Source organism: Oncorhynchus masou, chromosome 11, assembly GCF_036934945.1.
Source record: "Oncorhynchus masou masou isolate Uvic2021 chromosome 11, UVic_Omas_1.1, whole genome shotgun sequence".
Lineage (NCBI taxonomy): Eukaryota > Metazoa > Chordata > Actinopteri > Salmoniformes > Salmonidae > Oncorhynchus > Oncorhynchus masou.
This window is the reverse complement of record NC_088222.1, coordinates 17659605-17673130: the sequence shown is the minus strand read 5'-3', so window position 1 is coordinate 17673130 and position 13526 is coordinate 17659605. Positions and strand designations below refer to the sequence as shown.

Here is a 13526-nt window from a genome sequence, read left to right as displayed (position 1 = left end):
ACTCTCCTTCTGTGGCCTCCAATTGCTCTTAAATACAAGTAAAACTAAATGCATGCTCTTCAACCGATCGCTACCTGCACCTGCCCTCCTGTCTAACATCACTACTCTGGACGGCTCTGACTACAAATACTTAGGTCTCTGTTTAGACTGTAAACTCTCCTTCCAGACCCATATCAAACATCTCCAATCCAAAGTTAAATCTAGAATTGGCTTCCTATTTCGCAACAAAGCATCCTTCACTCATGCTGCCAAACATACCCTTGTAAAACTGACCATCCTACCAATCCTCGACTTTGGCGATGTCATTTACAAAATAGCCTCCAATACCCTACTCAACCAATTGGATGCAGTCTATCACAGTGCAATCCGTTTTGTCACCAAAGCCCCATATACTACCCACCATTGCGACCTGTACGCTCTCGTTGGCTGGCCCTCGCTTCATACTCGTCGCCAAACCCACTGGTTCCATGTCATCTACAAGACCCTGCTAGGTAAAGTCCCCCCTTATCTCAGCTCGCTGGTCACCATAGCATCTCCCACCTGTAGCACACGCTCCAGCAGGTATATCTCTCTAGTCACCCCCAAAACCAATTCTTTCTTTGGCCGCCTCTCCTTCCTGTTCTCTGCTGCCAATGACTGGAACGAACTACAAAAATCTCTGAAACTGGAAACACTTCTCCCTCACTTAAGCACCAACTGTCAGAGCAGCTCACAGATTACTGCACCTGTACATAGCCCACCTATAATTTAGCCCAAACAACTACCGCTTTCCCTACTGTATTTATTTTATTTATTTATTTTGCTCCTTTGCACCCCATTATTTTTATTTCTACTTTGCACATTCTTCCATTGCAAATCTACCATTCCAGTGTTTTACTTGCTATATTGTATTTACTTTGCCACCATGGCCTTTTTTTGCCTTTAACTCCCTTATCTCACCTCATTTGCTCACATCGTATATAGACTTGTTTATACTGTATTATTGACTGTATGTTTGTTTTACTCCATGTGTAACTCTGTGTCGTTGTATGTGTCGAACTGCTTTGCTTTATCTTGGCCAGGTCGCAATTGTAAATGAGAACTTGTTCTCAACTTGCCTACCTGGTTAAATAAAGGTTAAATAAATAAAAATGACCAACAACGATGAGACGGCCTACAGGGAGGAGGTGAGAGCCCTCGGAGTGTGATGTCAGGAAAATAACCTCACACTCAACGTTAACAAAACTAAGGAGATGATTGTGTACTTCAGGAAACAGCAGAGGGAACACCCCCCTATCCACATCGATGGAACAGTAGTGGAGAGGGTAGTAAGTTTTAAGTTCCTCGGTGTACACATCACAGACAAACTGAATTGGTCCACTCACACAGACAGCATCGTGAAGAAGGCCCTCAGTATATTGAAAGCAGGTGCTTCTGCACAGGTGTGGTTTTAGTTAATTAAAATCCCATCATGCTTAGGATCATGTATAAAAATGTACAGTTGCCCAATATTTTGGCCACCATGGCTAGAATAAGAGATCTCAGTGACTTTGAAAGAGGTGTCTCAAAGGCGCATTGAAACTGTTCTGGCGGCTCATGGTGGCTCAACGCCCTATTAAGGCGCTCTATGCTGGTGTTTCCTTTATTTTGGCAGTTACCTGTAGATCAGTAAGGCTGTACAGTTCACAAAAAGAACAATTTTGGAATATAAATCAATAATTAGTTATTTGGTCACATTTAACCGCTGATGTAACAACATGTACATACAGTAGTCAATGTAAAAACACTGAATTCAGTATAGGCTAAACACCATCTTTAGCGTTCCCAGGCTGGGGCCCTGGGGCCTCTGCCCTCATGGTCTTGCAGGCTCTCTGTACCACACTGCTACTGTGACAAAGATAGAGAGATGGGCCACGTCTGAAATCAAATTGTATTTGTCACATGCGCCGAATACCACAAGTGTAGACTTTATCGTTATATGCTTACTTACGAGCCCTTTCCCACAAATGCAATTAAAAAGTATACAAATGAACAAATATTTAAAAAATAGTAACACAATAAAATAACACAATAAAATAACTATAATGAGGTTATTTACAGGCAGGCACCCTATTCCCTTTATATACAGTGGCAAGAAAAAGTATATGAACCCTTTGGAATTACCTGGATTTCTGCATAAATTGGTCATCAAATTTGATCTGATCTTCATCCAAGTCACAACAATAGACAAACATAGTGTGCTTAAACTAATAACACACACATTATTGTATTTTTCTTGTCTATGTTGAATATATCATTTAAACATTCACAGTGTTTGTTGGAAAAAGTATGTGAACCCCTAGGCTAATGACTTCTCCGAAAGCTAATTGGAGTCAGGTGTCAGCTAACCTGGAGTCCAATCAATGAGACGAGATTGGAGATGTTGGTTAGAGATGCCTTGTCCTATAAAAATGTTTTCACAAAATTGAGTTCGCTATTTATAAGAAGCATTGCCTGATGTGAATTATGTCTTGAACAAAAGAGATCTCAGAAGACCTAAGATTAAGAATTGTTGACTTGCATGAAGCTGGAAAGGGTTACAAAAGTATTTCTAAAAGCCTTGACGTTCATCAGCTCACGGTAAGACAAATTGTCTATAAATGGAGAAAGCACTGTTGCTACTCCCTCAAGGAGTGGCCGTCCTGCAAAGATGACTGCAAGATCACAGTGCAGAATGCTCAATGAGGTTATTAAGACGAATCATAGAATGTCAGCTAAAGACTTTCATGAATCTCTTGAACATGATAACTTCTCTGAGTCTACAATTTGTAAAACACTAAAAAAGAATGGTGTTCATGGGAGGACACCATGGAAGAAGCCACTGCTGTCCAAAAAAAAGCATTGCTGCATGTCAGAAGTTTGCAAAATTACACCTGGGCTTGGACAGCTTGCTATCATTGACGGAAAAATGAATTCCCAAGTTTATCAAGATATTTTGCAGGAGAATGTTAGGCTATCTGTCCGACCAATTGAAGCTCAACAGAAGTCGGGTGACGCAACCAGACAATGACCCAACACGCATAAAAGAAATGCCTTCTGAGATGGCCCAGTCAGTCCTGAATTCAACCCGATTTGAGATGCTGTGGCATGACCTCAAGAGAGCAGTTCAAACTAGACATCCCAATAACATTGCTGAACTGAAAGAGCTTTTTGTAGAGGGGAATGGTCCAAAATCCCTCTTGACCGTTGTACTGGTCTGATCCGCAACTACAGAAAATATTTGGTTGAGGTTATTGCTGCCAAATGAAGGTCAACCAGTTAATAAATCCAAGGGTTCACATACATTTTTCACCCTGCACTAGGAATGTTTACACGGTGTGTTCAATAGACATGAACATATAATTGTTTATTAGTTTAAGCTGATTGTTTGTCTATTGTTGTGACCTAGATGAAGATCAGATCAAATTATGTGGAAATACAGCTATTTCCAAAGGGTTCACATACTTTTTCTTTCCTCTAGTGAAACTTTACCAGTGCACATAGGGTTCACATAGGCATGTATTTTGTCCGTCCTAGTATGATTCTTTAGAAAATACAGGGAATGGGCAGGGTGTTCAGATGTGGGTGGTTTTATTTAAAAAAAATGGTATTCTGCTGAAATGCAACAAGACATTTTCAGACAAAGAACACAGGGAAGATGCTTTTGTCAAATTCAAACTATGGTTATTGCTAGTTGAGCACTATACTGTACTGTAATACTTGTGTTGTCCAGAAATATGACCTCCCTGAAGCATTATGGATTATGATATTGTGCAAAAATGCCCCTCTTTTGTTCTATTTCATCTAAGGCCCTAAAAATTGTCAAGCAATACTGCCACCCTAGTCATAGACTGTTCTCTCTGTTACCTAGGATAGGATAAAGTAATCCTTCTCACCCCCCCCCCCCTTAAATGATTTAGATGCACTATTGTAAAGTGGCTGTTCAACTGGATGTCATAAGGTGAATTCACCAATTTGTAAGTCGCTCTGGATAAGAGCGTCTGCCAAATGACTTAAATGTAAATGTTACCGCATGGAAAACAGTACCGGCGTGCCAAGTCTTTGGTCAAAAAGGATTCTTAGCAGTTTGTACCCACCAAGCCATAAAACTGGTTAACAGTTAATCCAATGGCTACCTGGACTATTTGCATTGCTTTTTTTTCACACTGCTACACGCTGTTTATCTGTTCATAGTCACTTTACCCTTACATGTACATATTACCTTAATTACCACACTCAACCTGTACCCTGCACATTGACTGGTACCCCTGTATATAGCCTCGTTACTATTTTTATTTAGTAAATATTTTATTAACTGTCATATTTTTCTTAACTGCATTGTTGGTTAGGGGTTTGTAAGTAAGCATTTCATGGTAAGGTTGTATTCAGCAAATACATTTTGATTAGATTTTTTTTTAACCTTTATTTAACTAGGCAAGTAATTTAAAAGAAATTCTTACGACGGCCTAGGAACAGTGTTTTAACTGACTTGTTCAGGGGCAGAATGACAGATTTTTACCTTGTCAGCTTGGGGATTGGATCTAGCAACCTTTTGGTTACTGGCCCAATGCTCTAACCACTAGGCTACCTGCCACCTGATCTAAGTGTCTGTCCCAAATAGCACTTTTATTCCCTATAAAGTGTAACACTTATGACCAGGTCAAAAGTAGTGCACTACATAGGGAATATGGTACCATTTGGGTTATAACTTAAGAGCTAACTTTTTACCTTTCAGCTGGCAATTACTCTTGTGCCTTGTCACATTGTTTGTTTTGGCATGCAGTCATTCTTTTCTCATGTCTCATTTAGTTGTTCAGATACTGTATGGGCTCTATCTATCTTAAGGTGTGTTGTGTCAAGGTTGACCAATATATTTTTAAATCACACCTGTGTTTAATTAACATAATAAAATGACAGCTGCCTAAGCATAAAACGTGACAAGTCACACGAGTCTAATTATTTGGAAAATACAGACATGAAAATAACGTTTTACTCAGTAAAATGTTGTTAGACGTTGCGCTGTTGCATAATAATATCAGAAAAGTCGAAAGAGCAAACGAATTTCTGTTTTAGAGACCAACGTCTAAATCTGCTGTACAGATCTGTTACAAGTCTTGGAGGACCTTCTAGGCGTTCCCTGTGTAGCGTGGACAGCATACCCTCTTGTCGGCTGATAATTCTCGTTGACACTTCGTCGGAGAAAATGGCGGCTGGAGTGAGACAGGAGCTTGCACAACTTATGAATTCAAGCGGATCTCACAAAGATCTCGCTGGAAAGTATGTATTGGCCAAAATGGATGAAAATATATGTGCGTGGAGATATACATTACTTTAGACCTGAGTGTAACGTTTACAGTGAATTATAAAAGTGTCAATGAGCAGCCCACCGATGCTAGTTATGCTAGCTAGCAATAGCTATTAGCATCACACTGCGGCTAGCATAGGTTAGACGTTTTACCGGTACTGTATGTATCTAACGTTATCTACCGGTATGTTAGCTAATGTTAATTATCAGCAAGCTAGCTAGACAGTGTCTGGATAAAATGATTGCCAAATATATTGTGTTGTCAACAGTGTGCACTAGTCGATTAGCTACAGTGTAGTTTATTAACGTCAGCTCGCTATGGCTTTTGGTAATGTAGATGGCTAGCTAAATATAGCTAGCTAACTGTAGTTGGCTTTTGATTTGTGTGTATTGATTTGCATTTGGTATTGCATGCTTGCTATTCCATTTCCATTGTAATTGAAAATAATTGTAAATTCTCAAGTCATGAATATCATTTTTCATTTAAGATAGCTCGCTAGCTAATACACCCCTTGTTTGATCAATTGTAGATATCGACAGATTCTGGAGAAGGCCATCCAATTCACAGATGCAGAACAATTGGAATCATTAAAAGCATTCGTCGAAGCAAGTACGTATCCTGTATGAACTACAGGATGGAATAAATCCTGCTTACCATTTACTCACCTATTACATAAAGTCCCCCTTTTCCTTTTGTACAATCATTACTCATAAATCACATTACTGTATATCCTTTCTAACTAATCCTCTCCTGTCCTGCAGTGGTCAATGAGAATGTCAGCTTAGTGATCTCTAGACAGCTGCTGACAGACTTCTGCACAAACATACCCAGTCTTCCTGACAGCACAGCCAAGTCAGTTTACCACTTCACACTAGAGAAGATACAGCCCAGGGTCATCTCATTTGAAGAACAGGTGAGTACTGTGTACATTGCACACACCTGGTTTCCCAGATCTAGCCTAGAGACTGGTTTGAAATAAATAACACAAATGTCTACCCTATGTTTAAATCCCATGTCTACCCCCAGGTGGCCTCCATCAGACAGCACTTATCCACCATCTATGAGAAGGAGGAGGACTGGAGAAACGCTGCTCAAGTTCTAGTGGGCATTCCTCTGGAGACAGGACAGAAGTAAGTCAATTTACCTCAGTGTTTCCCCCAATATAATGTTGCGCGACTCGCCGGGAGTGTACAATTTGGTTCTAGCTGAGCACTAACACGTCTGATTCAACTTATAAACCCTCTTGTCCTCTTGGTCAGGCAGTACAACGTAGACTATAAGTTGGACACGTACCTGAAGATCGCCCGTCTGTACCTGGAGGATGATGACCCTGTTCAGGCCGAGGCCTACATCAACAGAGCCTCTCTGCTCCAGAACGAGTCCACCAACGAACAGCTACAGGTCCACTACAAAGTGTGCTACGCCAGAGTGTTGGACTACAGGAGGAAGTTTATCGAGGCTGCACAGCGGTACAACGAGCTCTCTTACAAGTCCATCGTCCACGAGACAGAGCGTCTAGAGGCCCTGAAGCATGCTCTTCATTGCACCATCCTGGCATCAGCAGGTACCTGCCACTGGTTTGTCTATTGTCTTTCACAACATTGTGAAAGGCGTGTTGTCAAAGCAGCTCTAACTGTGTCGTTGCTTTTTTGGCTCCATTTTTTTGTTGCGCTATATTTGGACTGCAAGGTATTAACAGTAAAGTTCGCTCTCCCTCTTCCTTCTCTCTTCTCCCTCTTTCTCTCCAGGCCAGCAACGCTCCCGTATGTTAGCCACCCTGTTTAAAGACGAGCGCTGTCAGCAGCTGGCGGCCTACGGCATCCTAGAGAAGATGTACCTGGACCGCATAATCAGGGGGAACCAGCTGCAGGAGTTTGCTGCCATGCTTATGCCCCACCAGAAAGCCACCACTGGGGATGGTCAGTCTCCCAACTCAGCGCCTCTCCATAGTCCCTAGTTATTTCATTGATTGTGTAATAAGAAAATATGCTCTGCTGCATTACTGTGGGATTCTGTTTTTAGGCTCCAGCATATTGGACAGAGCTGTTATTGAACACAACCTGCTGTCTGCTAGCAAACTTTACAACAACATCACGTTTGAAGAGCTAGGGGCGCTTCTGGAGATCCCTCCCGCTAAGGTAAGATGGATTTCAACATACAAGACTCAGTAGCACTTTAACAGGTGTACGTTTTTTTCCTGGGGGGGGTGTAGGTAGGTCTAGGGTTTTGGTAATGCGTCCTTTAATTTAGTGTATTTGTAAATGTTGAAAATCAGGTGCGTTTTAAACAATTTCTTTAATTTGTTATCAAGAATAATAGTTGGTGTATACATATCATCTTATTCCTCAAGACGTTAAGTATCTGATGGAGAAAATCACTTTTCGGGGAAAGAGTTCGGGATGTAATTTATGATGAATGTAGCGTTTGAGGGCATAACCAACACCTTTAGTATGAGAGGCTGAAGTTACAAATAAAAAAACGATTTATAGTATTTTCACAGACATGCAGTATTTATCCCAAAATATAAACAGAATAATATTTTGTGGTCTGTTATTATGAAAGTTGAAGTGTCAGTTTTAAAGCAGCAGCATTACCTAGAAGGCTTGTATTTTGAATATACATGTTGTTGTGCAGGATGATTATCTCCATGGTGAGGTCCCTGGTTACAGATGCAGTCTGGTAGGGAACATAATCACTACTTTACTAATGAATGGGGTGTGAAACCAAAAATACACAACTAAAATACAGTGAAATAAAGCCTTGTTGGCTCTCTCTCTCTCGCAACTTTTTGGTTGAAGATAGAGGTAATCAGAACGGAATGTGCACTCCCCTTATAATACCAGCTAAATGCTGTGGCTGATGTTTTTGTTAACATAAAGGGTGTTCTTGTAATTCCTAAAGACTCATTGTGTCATATTTAGGGAAGTAGGCTACTTCGGGTAGTGGGATTGGGGATACATTACTCATAACCATGTGAAATTGTAGTCTTATTTGATGATCACGTTGATAAGGGGCACCTAGGTAAGACATTGATCTGTAATTTATTGTCTCTGTGGTAAATAGTAAATTAGGTTTCTACTGAAAACAGACCTTAAATAGCCTGTGTTGCAATGATAGGAAAGCTGTGGAGATTGTTAAAGTTTAATGATACAGGCATTAGAAAGGTAGCTTAGTATTTCTATCATCATGGAACAGCGCCAACTGAATTCCACCTTATTGTATATTTAGTTTATTCTTATTACCCAGTCATTTATTGCATGCATATCTTATATCCCACAGTATGTTTCAAGTACAGAACGTTTCTGTTGCTATTCTCCACAGGATGACTTTTTCAACTCTGCTGAATTGAAAATATTGTAGAGTTAGCTATGTGAACTACTCATTGGTTTGTGTGTTAGTGCACTAGGTTACAATATCCAAATAAAGAGTAAACCTATGAGATATTTGTTGTTGAAAGATTGTGAACTGCATGTCTGGTTACAGTGGACTTAGTGTACATATTGAATTGAAAAGTGGGATGGTGTTAGTCAATTATAACGGGAGTGAGACGCTACACTACAGTTCTCCATTGGGCTGGGTTAGACCAAAAGACATTGTCATTTGTAGGTAATGCATACATTTACTGCTGAAGCATAAAGGTAACTGCCAAAATAAAGGAAACGACAACTTTAAGGGCATTGGGAATAGATTCTACAAGTGTCTGGAACTCTATTGGAGGGATGCGACACCAGTCTTCCACGAGAAATTCCATAATTTGGTGTTTTGTTGATGGTGGTGGGAAACACTGTCTTGTTGCCGCTTCAGAACCTCCCATAAGTGTTCAATTAGATTGAAATATGGTGACTGACACACGCACAATTTAAACCCCTATGCTCCTTTGGGAACCCGCTTTCAAAGTCACTGAGATCTATTCTAGCCATGGTATACATGACCCTAAGCATGATGGGAAGTTAATTTCTTAATTAACTAAGGAAACGTTTGTGGAAACACCTGCTTTCAATATATTCTGAACCAAATATAAACACGTGAAGTGTTGGTCCCATGTTTCATGAGATGAAATAAAAGATCCCAGAAATGTTCCATATGCACAAAGCTTATTTCTCTCAAATGTTCTGTACACATTTGTTTATCTGTGTTTGTGAGCATTTCTCCTTTACCAAGATAATCCATCCACCTGACAGGTGTGACATAATCAAGAAGCTGATTAAACAGCATGATCATTACGCAGGTGCACCTTGTTCTGGGGACAATAAAAGGCCACTCTAAAATGTGTAGTTTTGTCACACAGCACAATGCCACAGATGTCTCAAGTTTTGATTGAGCGTGCAATTGGCATGCTGACTGCAGGAATGTCCACCAGAGCTGTTGGCAGAGAATTGAATGTTAATTTTTCTACCATAAGCCGCCCACAACGGCATTTTAGAGAATTTGGCAGTACGTCTGACCGGCCTCACAACCGCAGACCACGTGTAACCATTCCAGCCCAGGACCTCCACTTCCGGCTTCTTCACCTGCGGGATTGTCTGAGACCAGCCACCCGGACAGCTGATGAAACAGGAGTATTTCTGTCTGTAATAAAGCTCATTTTGTGGGGGAAAAAATCATTCTGTTTGGCTGGGCCTGCCTCCCGAGTGGGTGGGCCTATGCCCACCCATGGCTGCGCCTGTCAGGTGTGAAAGATGTAGATTATATGAACTGTAACTCAGTAAAATCTTTGAAATTGTTGCATGTTGCGTTTTTTAAATTTTTGTTCAATATACTTAATTTACTCAAATGTTTCCTGTATTTTGGCAGTTACCTGTACATGTTTGCTGTATTGTGAAATATTACAGTTATGTACACAGATTAACTAGCACTTAACAACACTTGTCGTATTGGCCTGAAATGAATCTGACCACGTTTCACTGGCCTGATCCAGAAACAACCCCTAGTACCTACCACTACCCACTTCATGGGGACCTGAAAGGATTGTACCATAAGCCAGTGATTCTCAACTGGTGGGTTGTGACCCAAATTTGGGTCGATTGGTCAGGGGTGTGTGTAGAAAAACTAAAACCAGGTAGAAGGTGTGTAGAAATTATCATGAACCTGCATTTAACAAAATATAAGTTGATTTCAATATGTAATTATTGACAACAAAAAAGGTGGGAATGTTGTTCCCTTGTCATATAATTGCTACATTTACTATCAATATAGCATAAAAATACAAACATTCACATTGTATTTTGAACCTCAAAAAATTGGGTCAAGACTGAAACAACCTGATTCAATTTGGGTCCCGAAGAAAAACCAAACACAACTTAGCAGTATGGCTAATAGCACATGAGGCTACGGTTGTTTCTGGACAGGGCTGTTAACTTGTTACTGACTTGTTCCTATGTGTAGTTGGTAGTATAGTGTGTGTGCTATGGCGATGCCAGTGAACTATCCCTGTGTGTCTGTCCCTGTCCCCAGGCTGAGAAGATCGCCTCCCAGATGATAACAGAGGGACGCATGAACGGCTTTATTGACCAGATAGACGGAATCGTCCACTTTGAGAGTGAGTACTTAGCCGTTAGCTGTGCATGGACTCCTCTATTTACAGAAGGCTATGCCCGCTGCTCAGTTAGCTCTAGGAGGATGAAATGCCTCTCTCTAGGCTAAGGCCTGGTTCCTCTTGGTTAATTCCTGTCAGCGTAAGATTCCATGGTTCCTTTTTAAGTTTCTGCTTTTCTAGCTAATGTAATCCTATGCTTTTTAAAATGTTATTATTAAAATGTTGTGTTATTTATTTTCAATTAGATACCTAACCCTCTTTCTCCCTTCCTCTCTGTCTCTCAGCACGGGAGCCCCTGCCCACCTGGGACAAGCAGATCCAGTCTCTATGTTTTCAGGTGAACAACCTGCTGGAAAAGATCACTGCTGCTGCTCCTGAGTGGACAGCCCAGGCCATGGAGGCTCAGATGACCCAGTAGACTGACTGACAACCCCTGGCCTGGAACACTCCACATGATCACCCACACCAGGCACACCCCCTGGCCTGGAACACTCCACATGACCACCCACACCAGGCACACCCCCTGGCCTGGGACATCTCACATGACCACCCACACCAGGCACACCCCCTGGCCTGGGACATCTCACATGATCACCCACACCAGGCACACCCACTGGCCTGGGACATCTCACATGATCACCCACACCAGGCACACCCACCGGCCTGGGACATCTCACATGACCACCCACACCAGGCACATCCCCTGGCCTGGGACATCTCACATGACCACCCACACCAGGCACACCCCCTGGCCTAGGACATCTCACATCACCCCACACACCAGGGCACACCTGGCCTGGAATACCCCACACACCAGGGCACATCTCACATGGCACCCTACTCCCTATTCACTATGGAGGGTGCGATTTTGGCTGGGTGGCTGGGCTAAGTGCAAAGTTTTGTAAGATCGTACTGTACTGAAGACTGCAAACACGAAATTGTTCAGTTGAAACCAGCTGAAGCCAAATTCTGTTGTATTTTGGCAGGGGTTAATAGAGCTTAGCCGAGCGCCCGGCCTTAGTAGTGGTAGGGGAAACACTGGCCACTCCTCCCCACATACTCTCACTCTCTCTCTCACTGTCTCGCCCATCTAAGTGTGAGACATGTTCCAATCTGGTACTTCTCTAGCATGTTTCTCAGAAGAAGGCTGCTGTATATTATGCTTGGAGTTTACCATTCATCTTTCTAGGACTAATAAATGGATACTTGAATCCATAGGCTCATCAAGTTACCAGTGGTTGCAATCTCATATATACTTTGATTTCATGTAATACAAACCAGAGAACGCAAACATTGATGTCCCACGACGAAGGTGTTAGTGATTCTATTTGAAATGTGAAAGACACACAGGCCATGCCTACCGCCACTTAATTTGTTGCTGTATTCTTGTACAATGATTTTGTTACATTCTGTTTGGAAACATTTTGTCAGACCTGGAGTGCAACTTCAACAAAGAGATGAATAAATCAAAAAATAAGTCAGTGTACATGTTTTATTTCTTCTGAAATGCTCTTTTTCATCACTATTTGTGTTTCAGCCATGGTTTATACTGTTGAATTTGCCGTATCTGACTTCTTCAACAAGGTCCATGTTTGACAATAAGTATCTTCTTCCTAGTTTCTCTGCAAGAGGAAAAATGAATTGCAATTTACTTAGACCCTGTCAGTATAAATGACATTGTACTCTCACCAGTTTGATTGGAATCAGCAGGATAGAGATAGTCAGCTTATAGATGATGACTTGCATATAGTAATCAGGTAACATAAGGTTTTACAACTAGATTTAACCATGTACTTTCCATCTCCAGTCCCTCTTTATCATCAGCATACAGGATCCAAACAACTCCTTTTATAACAACGACTGATAGTGTTTCTTTGTTGTACCTTACGGTGTCACACAACACACACTCGTTGGTGTAAGTGACTCCGTTGGATCCACACACAGGCTCAAAGTGGAAGGGACAGCCAGGCTGCTGATAGTTGTAGCACGCTGGCTAAAGGAAAGATGTTTAAGTGTTGTGAGCTTTGTCTTTCCACCCAGTTTTAATTCATTTGAATGGACCATTATGATCAGTTACACAAGAAAAACTAGTTAACTCTTTGTGTCAAAATATGAATAACTGGATACATTACCTTCTTAAAATTTGCCCCCTGCACATCTGATGGACAAAACATTGTCATTGATATAGTGACACAACATTAACCATACATACTAAAACTACATTTCAATGGTGAAGAAGTATGCTTACTTGAGAGGCAAGATATGATGAGAAGAAGGAAAAAAGTAGGTTTTCCAGGCATATTGGCAACTGCAGTAGTTCGCTACAGTGAGTGTTTCTCCTAGTAATAAATGTCTATATACTCTATTAGTGTTTTGGGAAACTTCAATGACCTCATTTCTGTCCAAAGTCCCCCTTCGGTTCTATTGACAGTGACACACATTTTTGGCTCTAGTCTTAAAACAAAATGTCAAACAGTTGCACCATACAGATATCCAAGCTCTTGTGAAGACCAATGTTGAACATTACTATTGTTACAACCACACTCCCTGTTCATTCATTCAGCTAGTTGTTATGATGTCTCTTCAAGGCAATATTGAATATTGAATATGTGTTGGAGTTATGTTGATGCTCAGAATATCTTTTACTGATGATATACACTTTCTAGGAATTACTGAATGATCAAGCC

The 13526-nt window shown here is 41.2% G+C and overlaps 2 protein-coding genes across 4 annotated transcripts; one reads left to right on the top strand and one right to left on the bottom strand.

The window, feature by feature from the left end:
• The first annotated feature begins 5164 nt into the window (after positions 1-5164).
• On the top strand, positions 5165-12323 carry LOC135548217 (COP9 signalosome complex subunit 4-like). 3 transcript variants are annotated; one of them, XM_064977578.1, is made up of 10 exons: positions 5165-5274; positions 5833-5912; positions 6065-6216; positions 6330-6433; positions 6563-6867; positions 7052-7222; positions 7326-7441; positions 7938-7982; positions 10758-10842; positions 11124-12323. In XM_064977578.1, the coding sequence occupies exons 1-10, from the start codon at positions 5201-5203 to the stop codon at positions 11255-11257; spliced, it is 1266 nt and encodes a 421-aa protein (XP_064833650.1). In that variant the 5' UTR covers positions 5165-5200; the 3' UTR covers positions 11258-12323. The 3 variants fall into 3 exon arrangements, with proteins under 3 accessions (XP_064833650.1, XP_064833651.1, XP_064833652.1); XM_064977579.1 differs by lacking the exon at positions 7938-7982; XM_064977580.1 differs by lacking the exons at positions 7938-7982; positions 10758-10842; positions 11124-12323 and adding an exon at positions 9706-10751.
• Positions 12318-13224, bottom strand: LOC135548218 (trypsin inhibitor ClTI-1-like). The gene is made up of 4 exons (XM_064977581.1): positions 13088-13224; positions 12972-12997; positions 12723-12832; positions 12318-12461 (listed from the first exon to the last, which is right to left on the bottom strand). The coding sequence occupies exons 1-4, from the start codon at positions 13137-13139 to the stop codon at positions 12416-12418; spliced, it is 234 nt and encodes a 77-aa protein (XP_064833653.1). The 5' UTR covers positions 13140-13224; the 3' UTR covers positions 12318-12415.
• Positions 13225-13526: the final 302 nt, after the last annotated feature.